We start from the raw sequence: 12,278 nt of genomic DNA on the forward strand, positions 1-12,278 counted from the left end.
TGGCTAGAAGTGCTCATCAAGAATCTTGATATGGAAAAGTCTTGCCTAACCATAATTAAGGGTCATCTACAAGGAAGACCATCTCGAAAAAACCGGAAAATTGATGGAGAGTTCTTCCCATAAGGAAAGACTTTTCTCCTCAAGAAATTAAGGTTAAATCTACACCACTATATAACCTCCAAAACCCTCTCTCACAAAGGTATGCACATTTTCTCTAAAGCTCATACTGTTTTGCATTGTTGGAGTTCTCTTCTGACTTAACCTTCAGAGGGTCTTTGGCCGGTATCCCATCGTTGTCCTTTGATTGATTCTTTTCTTTTGTTCTTCAGGTGCACCCATTGACACGTGTATAGACGATCAACTCACTAACGATTTTTGTGCATCATCATAAATGTTGGAAAAAAAAAATGAACTAGTAATTGAAATTCTTGTTACAGTTTCTTTTGCATAATTCTTTTTCCCTTTGATTGCAAAGTTAGAAATAAAAAGAACAAAAATGTCAAGTAGTCCAATATAAAGATCATAACTAAAATGTAATAGTTTCGAGTGAAAAAAATTACCATCAAGATTGACGGTTGAATGCAACGACATATTGGTAATGGTAGGTCGTGGTCGTGGCGGGGGTAGATCAAAGATTGACATTTGCTAAGCTGGTGCAAGATCAAAGAGGCGAAAATGAGAAACAATACTAGAGAGGGAGATTTACCTTCACTGTACTTAGTGAAAAAGCAAGGTAAAAAAGAAAGTGAAGAGAAGAATTTAAAGAATGTAATAATCAGAGGGAAAAAAAAAAAAATTAAGAGTCTTAAAAGTTCGACTTAGAAGAAAATAGAGGATTTCTCTACCGTAAGAAAAGGTTTGACTCATGGGTTAATATGATCCAGCTAGCTATTTTAACATGTAGGGTTCAGTTTGACATTTTCTTTTACTAGTTCAAAAATTCTCATAGTCATACTCAATTTTTATTCTCTATATTCAAACGAGTTATTCCAATTCAATTTTATTAAATCTATATACACACAATGTAATTTTAACCTATAACGTCTGTTTAATGATGATTTTTTTTCTATCATTTAATCAAGATATTAATTGATTTTTAGTATAGGCGAAAGACCACCTTTGATCCTAACCAAATGCCAGACTCACAAGTCACAAAGCAGTGATAATGGAAAGAATGATAAAAAAACCAAAATGCTACTTTGTTTATTGAGATGGATGGGTCATGGGTGGGTGGAGTGAATGAGGATAGCAGTACACAAGTAGAAAAACCCAATCCCATTTCCAAACGAGCCCAGTCCGAGCGTGTGTTTACGGCATACAAATGGGCATTTATAAATAAATAAATAAATATTTATATTGGGCCATCCAAATCCAATCCGAAACAAAAGGAGAGAATAAAAGGAGGAATCAAACCCATTCCATTCCATTCCAAATGGCAGAGCGACTGTCACTTAGTCTCACACTATCACAATCAACTCCTGCTCCAACAACCATGGCTGCTTTCAGCACCACCGCCTCTTCTCGTATTCTCCCCTCCGCTACCGCCGCCTCTAGAGCTAGGCTCTCTTTCTCTTCCTCTCTCAAATGCCTCCGATCCTCTCCTCTCGTCTCTAACCTCTTTCTCAACCAGGTCCTCTCTCTCTTTCTCTCCCTTATGCTCTGTTTGTTTTTGTGTTTAGCTGTCTCTGATAAATTAGCTTTGTTTTGTTTTTTATTTATTTATTAAACTATTAGAAACGATCGCCGATGGTTCGCGTGTCGGAGAGAGGCCTGAGCTCAACTGCTTCGCCGAAATGCGCGGCGGCGGCCGATCCTGACCAGTTGAAGAGTGCTAGAGAAGATATCAAGAAGCTTCTCGACTCCAGTTTCTGCCATCCTATTCTGGTATTTTCCATCAATTTGAACTCAGCTTATTATGCAAGCGATTTTATTCACTTGGATTTTCTCGTTTGGATCAACTTTTCACTTCTGCAAATTGCTTGTTAGAACCGTTGCGAACTTGAAATTGTCAGTAATCAAATGCTACATTCAATGGTTTAGGAATAAAGTAATTGGTGTTTGTAGTAGGATCATTAGTGCAACCAAAGTTGCTCCAAATGAAATTCTAAGCCCTAGTGGCTGGCTTGCTGTCTTAGGTTCAAATGACAAGGGTGAAATGGAACTTTAGATAAAGTAAGAACAAAATCATACATATTGTAGAGGCAATGAGACGTTGACAGTCTTAACATGTTGATTGGATTGTTTACATTGTTGTGACATAATTGAAATAGACATCAAACTATATGGATAACGTTGTGATTGTTACTAGTGAGGGATTTAGGCCACGGTGTGTTCTCTTGTTACTAGCTTTAATCTTGAAAATGAATTTTTTAGGAAAAATATAGCTTAGTGATTAGTTCACTATAGCTAAGTGTTGTTAAAAGCTCAAGCACACGCCTGATTGATGTGAAGCGTACATTACAAAAAAAAAAAATTTAATGGTCAATACAACAAAATATCTTTGCCTAACAAAATAAATACATTTATGCAATGCAATCCTAATCTACATAATCATTATCCTAATTAAGCAAGGGACCATCATCATTGTCATCACAAGATTTGTTGCCCTCATCATTTTCCTTATAATTTTCATCTCCATCATGAGGAGCCTGTTGTGAACTAGACCTTGTACCTATTGCTTGCCCCTGTGGCCCCATGCTTGATCTCAAGTTGAATCTTTCTTCTTCAACTCCAGAAGCTCTAGCAACACTACCCCATGTCAAAATATCATCATCAAACACAAGATCATCTTCGACAAATTCATCTAGTTCATCTTCTTCTACACTTCCAGTCAACCACTCATTGCTATCATTTATTAGGTATATGGTAGTACACCACACTATTAGTTTTTATATATTAACTCAATGGCTTATATCAAACATATTTAGATCTAAAGGCTAAAAATAAATCAGGATTTTTTAGAAAAAATTTACAAAAAGCTCAAAAATACGTGCTTTGCGCTTAAAAAAAAAGCTCTAAAAAAGTGCGCCTAAGGTGCGCTTTTGTGAGGGCGCCTCACTTTAGAGGGAAAAAGATCCAAGGCCTGTGCACTCTGCGCTTAAGCGCGCTTTTAACAACACCACTATAGGTGGATTCAAGTGTTGGAATGATGTTGGAGTTCAATATGTTTGGAAATTCAGACATTCTTCTCTCTCTCTCTCTCTCTCTCTCTCTCTCTTAGTTGGTAAGTTAAGAACGCACCTAATGAGTTTTGAACCCTCACCCTTCACACATTCTTGCACGAGGAGGAAGTGTCATTGATCTCATTAGCATTTTTCATTAGATATTCTATACTGATATAAAGGATAGAAAATTTAATTCAGTTCGAGGCTTGAAGTTTCTAGCAGTTGGAAAATGAACATTCACATTGTATGATCTTTTGTATTTGCAAAAAGTATTGTGTTATACTCATACTGCTGGGCTAACATATACACTATAAGTTTATTCGTACTACATGCAAAACATGTGGTGAAAGTTATAAGTGATTGTAGAAGGAACATGAACATTTTTATTATCTTTTTAATTGGTAAGTTACACACACTTGCTGGTTATTTTTTTGATAAGTGCACACACTTGCTGGGTTTTGAACCCATGACTTTATTGTTATCCTTTTCTTAAATTCACATGGTAGTTTCTAAACCCACATCTTCACCCTCACCCTTTTCTCACAAGAGTAGAAGGAAAATCAACATTAGGATAAACTCTTAAAAACATTTTCTTCTTTTGTTTGTGTGTGTATGTTGCATGTAAAAAGATTAATTGGGTAAAGTTTATGTAATTTATCAGCCTTTTATAAGCCTTGCTTGAAACCTTGGAAAAATTGATGTGAGACTTTAAAGACAAAAAACTCAAATGACCAACTTACAAATGCAATTTTGGTGATCATCATGTCAAATGAAATGTTTACTCAATATGGATTTCGTTTGCCAATTCACATTTATATTCGATGGTAACTATGCAATTAAGAAATACTCCCTCTATCCCATTTTGTTGATACTCTATTCCATTTTTGGCGTCCTAAAATATAGTCATCTTTGAAATGCTAATAAACACTATATTGATACTTTCCTAACTTACCATTTACTTTATTTAAAAATTCAATACCTTTGATTCACGAAAGTTTAAATTAATGTGGGTAGTTTTGGAAACTTGTGTCTTTTTATTTAAAAAACAACTTATTAAATGATATTCCCTTAAAAAGCTGGATTTTCTAAACATGACCAACACAATGGGAAGGAGGGAGTACTATTTTAGTAATGACCTTTGGAGATTTCTATTTATTGATATTGGTATTTATTTGAGTGCCACATAGACAGATCTTGGGAACAATTAGGGTTTTTTTCCCCTGCCTACATCTAACCTAGTGTATGTAAAATAGGTTCGCTTGGGATGGCATGATGCTGGTACTTACAACAAAAACATTCAGGAGTGGCCACAAAGTGGTGGAGCTAATGGAAGTTTAAGATTTGAAATTGAGCTGAAACATGCAGCCAATGCTGGTAATGATTGAACATTGATTTTTATTTAGCTTGATTAATGATAATATTGTCTTACAAGCTGGCCTTTCAGGTCTTGTGAATGCATTGAAACTTCTTCAGCCTATCAAAGAAAAGTATTCTGGTGTGACTTATGCAGACTTGTTTCAGTTGGCAAGTGCTACTGCTGTGGAGGTTGTCCTTACTCCAACTCTAGAAGTTTTTCTGAATAGAATTTACAAATTAAAAAAGATTTATTATGACCAATTCCTTGGAAGTTTCAGGAAGCTGGGGGCCCCAAAATCCCCATGAAGTATGGAAGAGTGGATGTCACAGGACCTGAGCAGTGTCCAGAAGAAGGGAGGCTTCCTGGTAAGGAGCTCAGAATATGCTGGTATCTGTAATTTGCAAAAAGAATGATACAGCTTGTAAATCTTCTTTGCTTAAGCCTTAATGGTTTTATTTACTTTATTTTATTTTATTTTAAATTCATCTGATGACTAGATGCTGGCCCCCCTTCACCTGCTGATCATCTACGTAATGTTTTCTACAGAATGGGATTAAATGACAAGGTAAAATTTTCATGAAGCTGTATGCTTGTTTTTTCAATATTACCTCACTATGCTTGTGATGTTTAACTGTGAAGCTGTTTAATGCTCAGGAAATAGTTGCATTATCTGGTGCACACACACTGGGAAGGTCCAGACCGGAACGCAGTGGTTGGGGCAAGCCAGAGACAAAGTACACGGTATGGAATCATCATCTTCTGTTCATGAGTGCAGAAGAGCATATTGTGACTACGTTACACATTTCATGCCATACTTATGAGGGCTTTGTGGAGTTTAAATATAAACACACATATAAAATCTGCTATAGCAATCATAGAAAATTCAAAATAATACCTATAGCCATTAACCAGAGCTATTAAAGTATTCTTCTCTTATCATCAGATTGTGTTAGATGATAAACCAGTATAAATTACGGCAAAGTGATTGATTCCATGATTGACAGTGGAAAATAGCTTCAAGTCATATGCTTATATGATGAGAATAAGCATATGCTAATTTTGTGCATTATCAAATGATCAGGAACATCCTTTAACCCAGGTTGTTCAAGAGCCAGTAATTGATTCTGACCAGATACATTCTCATAGATAGGCCATTTATTCTTGTATGCTTCGACATCATGTATGAGGAATTTTTTTAGATTAAATATTTGCATTGGATATCATGACTAATTACCCATTAAAACTCAAATTATTGTATAGAAAGAACATGCTAATGTTGAAATCCTTGTCTACCATGATATCTTTACCAGACGACGAAGAGTCGAAGACCATCATTTTATCAGCAACATATGAGTCTTTTATCAGTATTATATGTCTATGTCCTTGTATTATATAAGCTAATGATTCTAATTTTACAAATAAATGCTTTGCTGTGTTTCTTCTGTTCTGCACAAATGATAGCTCAAGAATCTAGGATTAAATAGTAGTTGCTGCTATGATAATAATAAAAGATGTCTTTTTTCTTCTTTTTGTAATTTTTGGACTTGCTCTATGCTTTCATGCATAGAGTAGCCTTTCGTGTGTGTGTGTATATATATATATCATTCTTACTTATCAAAAAAATAAAAATAAAAGATGAAAAAGAAAAACAGCAAAACCAACTGCTAGATATGACTGGCATCTTTTCCATAACAGAAAGAGGGGCCTGGAGCACCTGGGGGACAGTCCTGGACAGTGAAATGGTTGAAGTTTGATAATTCATACTTTAAGGTTTGAAAATTGCAACTCTCTCTATGCATACATTATGAATTCCTAGTGGAGTGGGTGGAGAATTGAGGATTCCCATTTACTGATTGTGATTGTTCCTGTCAGGATATCAAAGAAAGAAGAGATGAAGATTTACTGGTCTTGCCAACTGATGCTGTAATTTTTGAAGATCCATCATTCAAGGTGAAACAAAATGAGTTTTGGCTGTGAGACAGTTATCTAGCGTGAAATTTTGTTTTCACACTGTCAGAATTATGGTTAAGTGATTAAACTCACCATTTCCTAATAGCTTAAGCTTTTGGGACAATCGGTAATTTAACATGGTATCAGAGCAAAAGATCCTGAGTTCGATCCCTGTCTTCACTCTACCTCCCATTTAAAATGTTAAATTCCCACTTGTTGGACCCTCACTTACTAGGGGGAAGTTTAGGTCTACAAGTGAGGGGGAGTGTTAGAATTATGATTAAGTGATTAAACTCTTCATTTCTTAATAGCTTAAACTTTTGGGATAATCGGTAATTTAACAGATACATTACATGATTTTTAGGTATTTGCTGAGAAATATGCTGAAGATCAAGAAGCATTTTTCAAGGATTATGCTGAAGCTCATGCCAAACTCAGCAACCTTGGAGCCAAATTTGAACCTCCAGAGGTTTGTTATCCTTTGATGATTGTGTCTGTTGCTTTGCCAAGGATGCTAACCATAACTAGTTTCATTAGTTGGTCAGACATATGCTGATGCAAGAGCTGATTTTTGGCCTTGGCATGACATGTTTATACTAAATCTTGAAATGGTCTGCATTATTGACAAAGTTCCATCAAGCCTATGTAACATAACCCTGGTTAATGTTCATAACACATAATAAATGTGAAATATTATAGATTTTCAAATACTAAATTAGTTCTTGAATGATTACTCACTACAGAGCCAACGGGATCCTGCCCAACAAGTGTGTTCCCCTGTTGTAAGAACAAGGTGGAGGGGTGTGTGATCCAATAAAAAAAAAAAAATTACTCACTACATAGACATGCGCACAAATTTTTAGTAACTTCAACCTTGTGGTTCTCTGGGCAATATTTCTGTTGAGTTTGCTTTGTATCAACCAACCACTTCTTACAATCCCCAATCCCAAATCCATGGCTCAAAGAACAGATATTTTATAGACCCACTGACTTACACATGCACAAAAAACATATTGAACTGTTATCTTTTCTTTCTTTTTTAATTTACTTAAATATAAGAAATTTCTTTATAATTTGTTGATAACTACTCTATATAACTGCCTGAATTTGAATATCAGGGTATTGTGATAAACGATGGTCCATCAGAACCTGCACCAGAGAAGTTTGTGGCAGCCAAGTACTCATCTGGGAAGGTTGTAATCCTGATGAACTTACATCCTAATATTTTTTTAGTCAATGGTTGTCAGAAATTCCTTACAATTTTTTGCATAAGAAATAGAGAAAATTAATTTTGTTTGCAATTTGTTCATCATCTTTACTTTTCATGGTTTGCTGCAGGATTAAGAAACAAGTGTCTTGTTTTCTTGTGCCGTGTGTCTTTTAATAATACAAGATGAAGCTTTTTTCAAATCCTGTGAACTCACATCTAAAACATGGAACTCTTAAATGAAGAGGAAAGGAATAAAATTCAATAGTCTTACCTATGTACTTGCAGAAGGAACTGTCAGAGACTATGAAGCAGAAGATTCGGGCAGAGTATGAAGCAGTTGGTGGAAGCCCAGATAAGCCTCTACCGACTAACTATTTCCTAAATATAATAATTGTGATTGGTGTTTTAGCAATTTTGTCATCACTATTTGGGAACTAGATTTTCTGAGCCTTTTCGTGAAACTTCCATTGTTTGTTTGCACTTTGGTTTAATTATCACCAATGAGTAAATAGTGGATCGGATTGCATCTATAGAAGTCATAAAATGTTAATGAAGGTAACAAATTAGGATTTGCATGACAAGCTTGAACTGAGTTTGTGAGAAATAACAAAGTTTAAGCTTGACTTGGCTTATTTTCTTTGACATGCCATGTTGGAGCTTAGCTTTGCACAACTGCGCTCGAACACAAGCCTGGTTTAAGGAGGAATATATTTACATGTATATATGCTTACTAAAAAGATGTTATTTACCCAAATATGTTTATATTTTTGTAAAACTAGTTGAATGTACTAAATGAGCTCATGAGTTACAAGCTAAGCTCAAAAGCAAGCTTGTCTATCAAAAGAGCTTGAATGTGTCTGAGTTCAACAAGTCAAGCTGAACTCAATCAGCTTGCTAGTGATTTAGCTCATTTATGCCCTACCCGTGTTTTGACTAGATGGTACAGTTATTGTCATCATGGGACTTCTAAAATCCTACCTGATGATAGTGATTAATGTGTATAAGTTTAGTGTTACACTTTCTTCATTCATATGGAAATGTTTGAGATTAATACGTCATCACCGTGAGATATATGGAATTAGGAATTATTTTATATAACTTGACACCAAGGAAAAATTACAATAAAAAGAAAGTGGCGTAAAAACTTTCTTTGTACCACCTCTTTCTCCCCTTATTTTTTGCATTTTCTGGAGACTAAGAACGAATGACAAAGCTGTTTTGAATTTGTCCCCAACAACTTGGCTCTAGCTTAAAGCTTTGGACAGAAATCAATTGATGTTTGTGGTCTGGGAGTCTCAGCACCAAAAGAAAAAACAGTGTCAAAGTGAATATTTCTGGGTTTTTGGCCCCACAAAAAGTGAATGTTTCTCCACTCTCAAGTCTCCACCAATCAGCATACCCACATCTACTTCATGATAAACTCACAGATGTTATGGAAATATGTGAATAAATCCTCCCCCACCTCTGATGTCCACCTAAAAGAAAAACCGTCACCCTCAAAAGCAATAGAGGCATTCGACTTAGGTGACTCTCCTAGCTTGGTTTTGAAATTTCATTTAAACACAAGCAAGAAAAGGCACTAAACTTAATAACATGCTTTAACTGTTTTAGTTTCCTTCTACACCTTTTATTTTTGGGGGAGGGAGGGAAGGCTTCCTTTTATTACTTGACTATTAAAAGAGCAATTAACAGATGTTAAAAAGTTTGAAAGTTGCACAGGTTTTGAAGCAATAAACCGAGGATGATTGTTTTTTCCTTTTTTTTTTTTTTTTTCAAGTTGTTAATTATGAACAGCATTGCAAGACTTCAATTTTTTTAGAGAACTTGTGTTGTCTATTAAATTTAATTGATAAAGTCTCTTGTGGTTAACTTGTGATTGAATTTGTGAATGAGTTAGGGTTTAGGTTCCACGCCTCACTTGTGATTGGAATCTAGAGAAAGAAGAATGGCACTTCGCATTACGTAGCCGAAAGGCTGGATGGGCCTTCTGTGTGAACGGAATCTAAGTCTAGCCGTGAATTAGTCATTTAAAATACGAAATTTCAAGCTGTGCACAGATGTCATCTATCACTGAGTTGAGCTATCCATTCCCGCCTTTGACCTTTCAAGCCCTTTCTTCTCTTCATTATATATTAAGTGACTCTGACCCTGTATTCTTTGACCGTTGAGCAACCACGTCAGCCTTTCTCTAATCTTCTAAAATAGAAAAAAGTACTAATTTTACACATTTTAATCCAAAAATTACCTACATCAGTCTTTGTAAAAAATGTGCAAATATACACTATAGCTATGTAAATGAACAGTAACCGTGCATATATGCACATTTACTGTTTATCGTGTAAATGACTTTTTTTATTCTTTTTTCTCTCTCCTCTCTCCTCTCTCTACCTCACCATGTAAAGAAATGTGTATAATATTTTATTTGAATATTTTACACTGTTTACCGTGTAAAAAAATGAATATTTTATTTGAATAAATGTGTATAATAAACAAATTGATATGGTGTTTCGTAAAAATAGGTGTGTAAAAAAAATAAAAATAAAAAGTTTTAAAGGTGTAAAATGGAAAAAAAAATTTCCCCTTACATATGTAGATGCTTTATAGCTAATAGTCATTGTGAATATATGTTTGCCTAATAAGGCCAAACTTCCCATCAAAATAGAGCCACACAACTAGTCTTGTACATATGTTTGAAAAGAACCCTCTTTTGGAGTTCAGTACCCGAACAATCTCTTCCAATGCTTTCAGAAATTTCACAGGTAACTTCGTGTAGCTTTATTCTGAAGATTTCTGAACGAATTGGTAGAGTAAAATACAATCCACTTGTACATATGGACTTTACTAATAATACATGGCCTAAATTACTTATCAAAATAATAATAATAATAATAATAGTAATAATACATGGCCTAAATTGTAAATTTAAGGCCACCTTGGGTTGGATATTCTCAGTTCCTGGCTGCTTGAAAAATACCCTAGACCCGATCCAATGCACCCCTACCCAAAATATCTGCGTCAGATCTTTCCTCTTCTTCTTTTCTTCTTCCCCCATGTACAGATGATCTTTCTCTTTTCTTTTCAACCCAAAAAATGCACATGTTAATATGTTCAATACCTGCACTTCCTATTCCAACGCATTCATCCCATGCTATAAAACTCGTTTTTCGCTTCTTTTGAACCTGCATTTGGTGTAAAAATTTGAGCTTTTGTCCACAGGTGAGTTAAATCACTCCTTAAGGAAGAATCCACTGGGAAGTAAGACAACTAATAAACAAATACTTATTTATTGAATTATGTGTAAATCCTTAGAAAAAACTAATCATTACAGAAAAAAAAAATCAACCTTAATCAATGCACTTTGATACTCAACTACTGTTAACTAGATTAAAAACTTTTAAATATCTAGAATAATCCTATTTCTTGCTTATGCAACTTGTTGGCAGTCTGGCAAATATTTCGAATGAAAAAGGCACCCTATTCCGTAGAATTTGAGTTCATGTAAAGTAATCGTGTTTGCTTATGTTTTGAATGAAAAGGCATGCTTTAATGTTTTGAAAGAAGGATTTTGCTAATGTGTGCTCTAAGAGCACACAATAATAAATTATTTTTGAAAATATTTTTTCGAAAATTAAAAAAGTATTGACAGTTTTTTTAATTCTCGTGAAAATATTTTTAAAAATAGAGTACACATTAACCGGACCTGTAAAGGAAAGGCTAGAAATTTAGAACTGATTTTCGAAACCGACCGAAATTTCTAAATACAAAATAAATAAATATCAGTTGTAAAAAGTGATGTGGTCAAAGTACACAGAGTATTGACTAGAGAAAATAGGATCAGAAAATGTTATTTCTATTAAAAAAAAAACTTTTCTTTCCCTCGAAAGGTTTAAAAATTGAAAGAAATGATAGCTTTGTCCCGTTTTAGGGAGCATGTAGGGTGTTATATTAATTATTACTCTCCATGGATTCATTATGTTTGATGCAGAGTCCTTATTCACCCTTTTCCTGTTAAAAGTTCTTTATTTCCTTTTCTATATCTTTTCTTTTTACTGAGAGATCCCTAGAGACTTTGGAGAGTTTCTTATCATACTTCACCTTCTAGTGGGGACTCATTGTCTTGAAGAGATCCCTAGAGACTTTGGAGAGTTTCTTATCCTACTTCACCTTCTAGTGGGGACTCATTGTCTTGAACTTTTTGCCTCGTTGCATCGTTTAGTGGCTCTACTGTAAAGGTTAAACTAGTTGAAATGACCCTTTAAATTCTTTGATAGCAACCAATCCATGCAGTTGCACAGTGAGACAGCAAAAGCGACCTTTACAATCTACCCAATACGCTAGGTGAGTATGGTTGATTGGATTTGGTTGTCGAATTTGACAAAACTGTAGGCTGTCTTCAGGTAGGACTCAATACCTAATATATCTAAAATCCCAGCGCCAGCGGCAAAATTTCGACCACAAATTAGTAGACATTTGGTACTACTAGAAGTTTAGAATTGTAAAATGTCAAGGCCTGGGAAAATGATAGATTTCTCTTTTCTTTTTTCTATTCTTTCTTACCTTTCTCAAGTTCAAGAATCAAAACACCCCATTCGGTCCT

At 34.9% G+C, this 12,278-nt stretch overlaps 1 protein-coding gene across 2 annotated transcripts; it reads left to right on the forward strand.

Annotated features, from left to right (window-relative positions):
* Positions 1 to 1,404: 1,404 nt before the first annotated feature.
* Positions 1,405 to 8,216, forward strand: LOC142619569 (putative L-ascorbate peroxidase 6, chloroplastic/mitochondrial). Of its 2 annotated transcripts, none has more exons than XM_075792713.1 (12): positions 1,405 to 1,630; positions 1,735 to 1,884; positions 4,418 to 4,538; positions 4,609 to 4,709; positions 4,799 to 4,886; positions 5,019 to 5,086; positions 5,176 to 5,262; positions 6,217 to 6,291; positions 6,394 to 6,471; positions 6,836 to 6,940; positions 7,590 to 7,664; positions 7,967 to 8,216. In XM_075792713.1, the coding sequence occupies exons 1-12, from the start codon at positions 1,433 to 1,435 to the stop codon at positions 8,117 to 8,119; spliced, it is 1,299 nt and encodes a 432-aa protein (XP_075648828.1). In that variant the 5' UTR covers positions 1,405 to 1,432; the 3' UTR covers positions 8,120 to 8,216. The 2 variants fall into 2 exon arrangements, with proteins under 2 accessions (XP_075648828.1, XP_075648827.1); XM_075792712.1 differs by having other exon boundaries at positions 1,406 to 1,630; positions 7,810 to 8,216.
* Positions 8,217 to 12,278: the final 4,062 nt, after the last annotated feature.

This window comes from Castanea sativa, chromosome 12 (assembly GCF_040712315.1).
Source record: "Castanea sativa cultivar Marrone di Chiusa Pesio chromosome 12, ASM4071231v1".
In the NCBI taxonomy this organism is placed as follows: Eukaryota; Viridiplantae; Streptophyta; class Magnoliopsida; order Fagales; family Fagaceae; genus Castanea; species Castanea sativa.

What these genes read in the sequence shown, in the direction of transcription:
- LOC142619569 (XM_075792713.1), top strand. Translation starts at nt 1,433, where the DNA reads ATGGCAGAGCGACTGTCACTTAGTCTCACACTATCACAATCAACTCCT. An exon ending in CTAACCTCTTTCTCAACCAG is followed by an intron (nt 1,631 to 1,734) that starts GTCCTCTCTCTC and finishes TTAAACTATTAG; the next exon opens with AAACGATCGCCGATGGTTCG. An exon ending in CCAAATTTGAACCTCCAGAG is followed by an intron (nt 6,941 to 7,589) that starts GTTTGTTATCCT and finishes TTTGAATATCAG; the next exon opens with GGTATTGTGATAAACGATGG.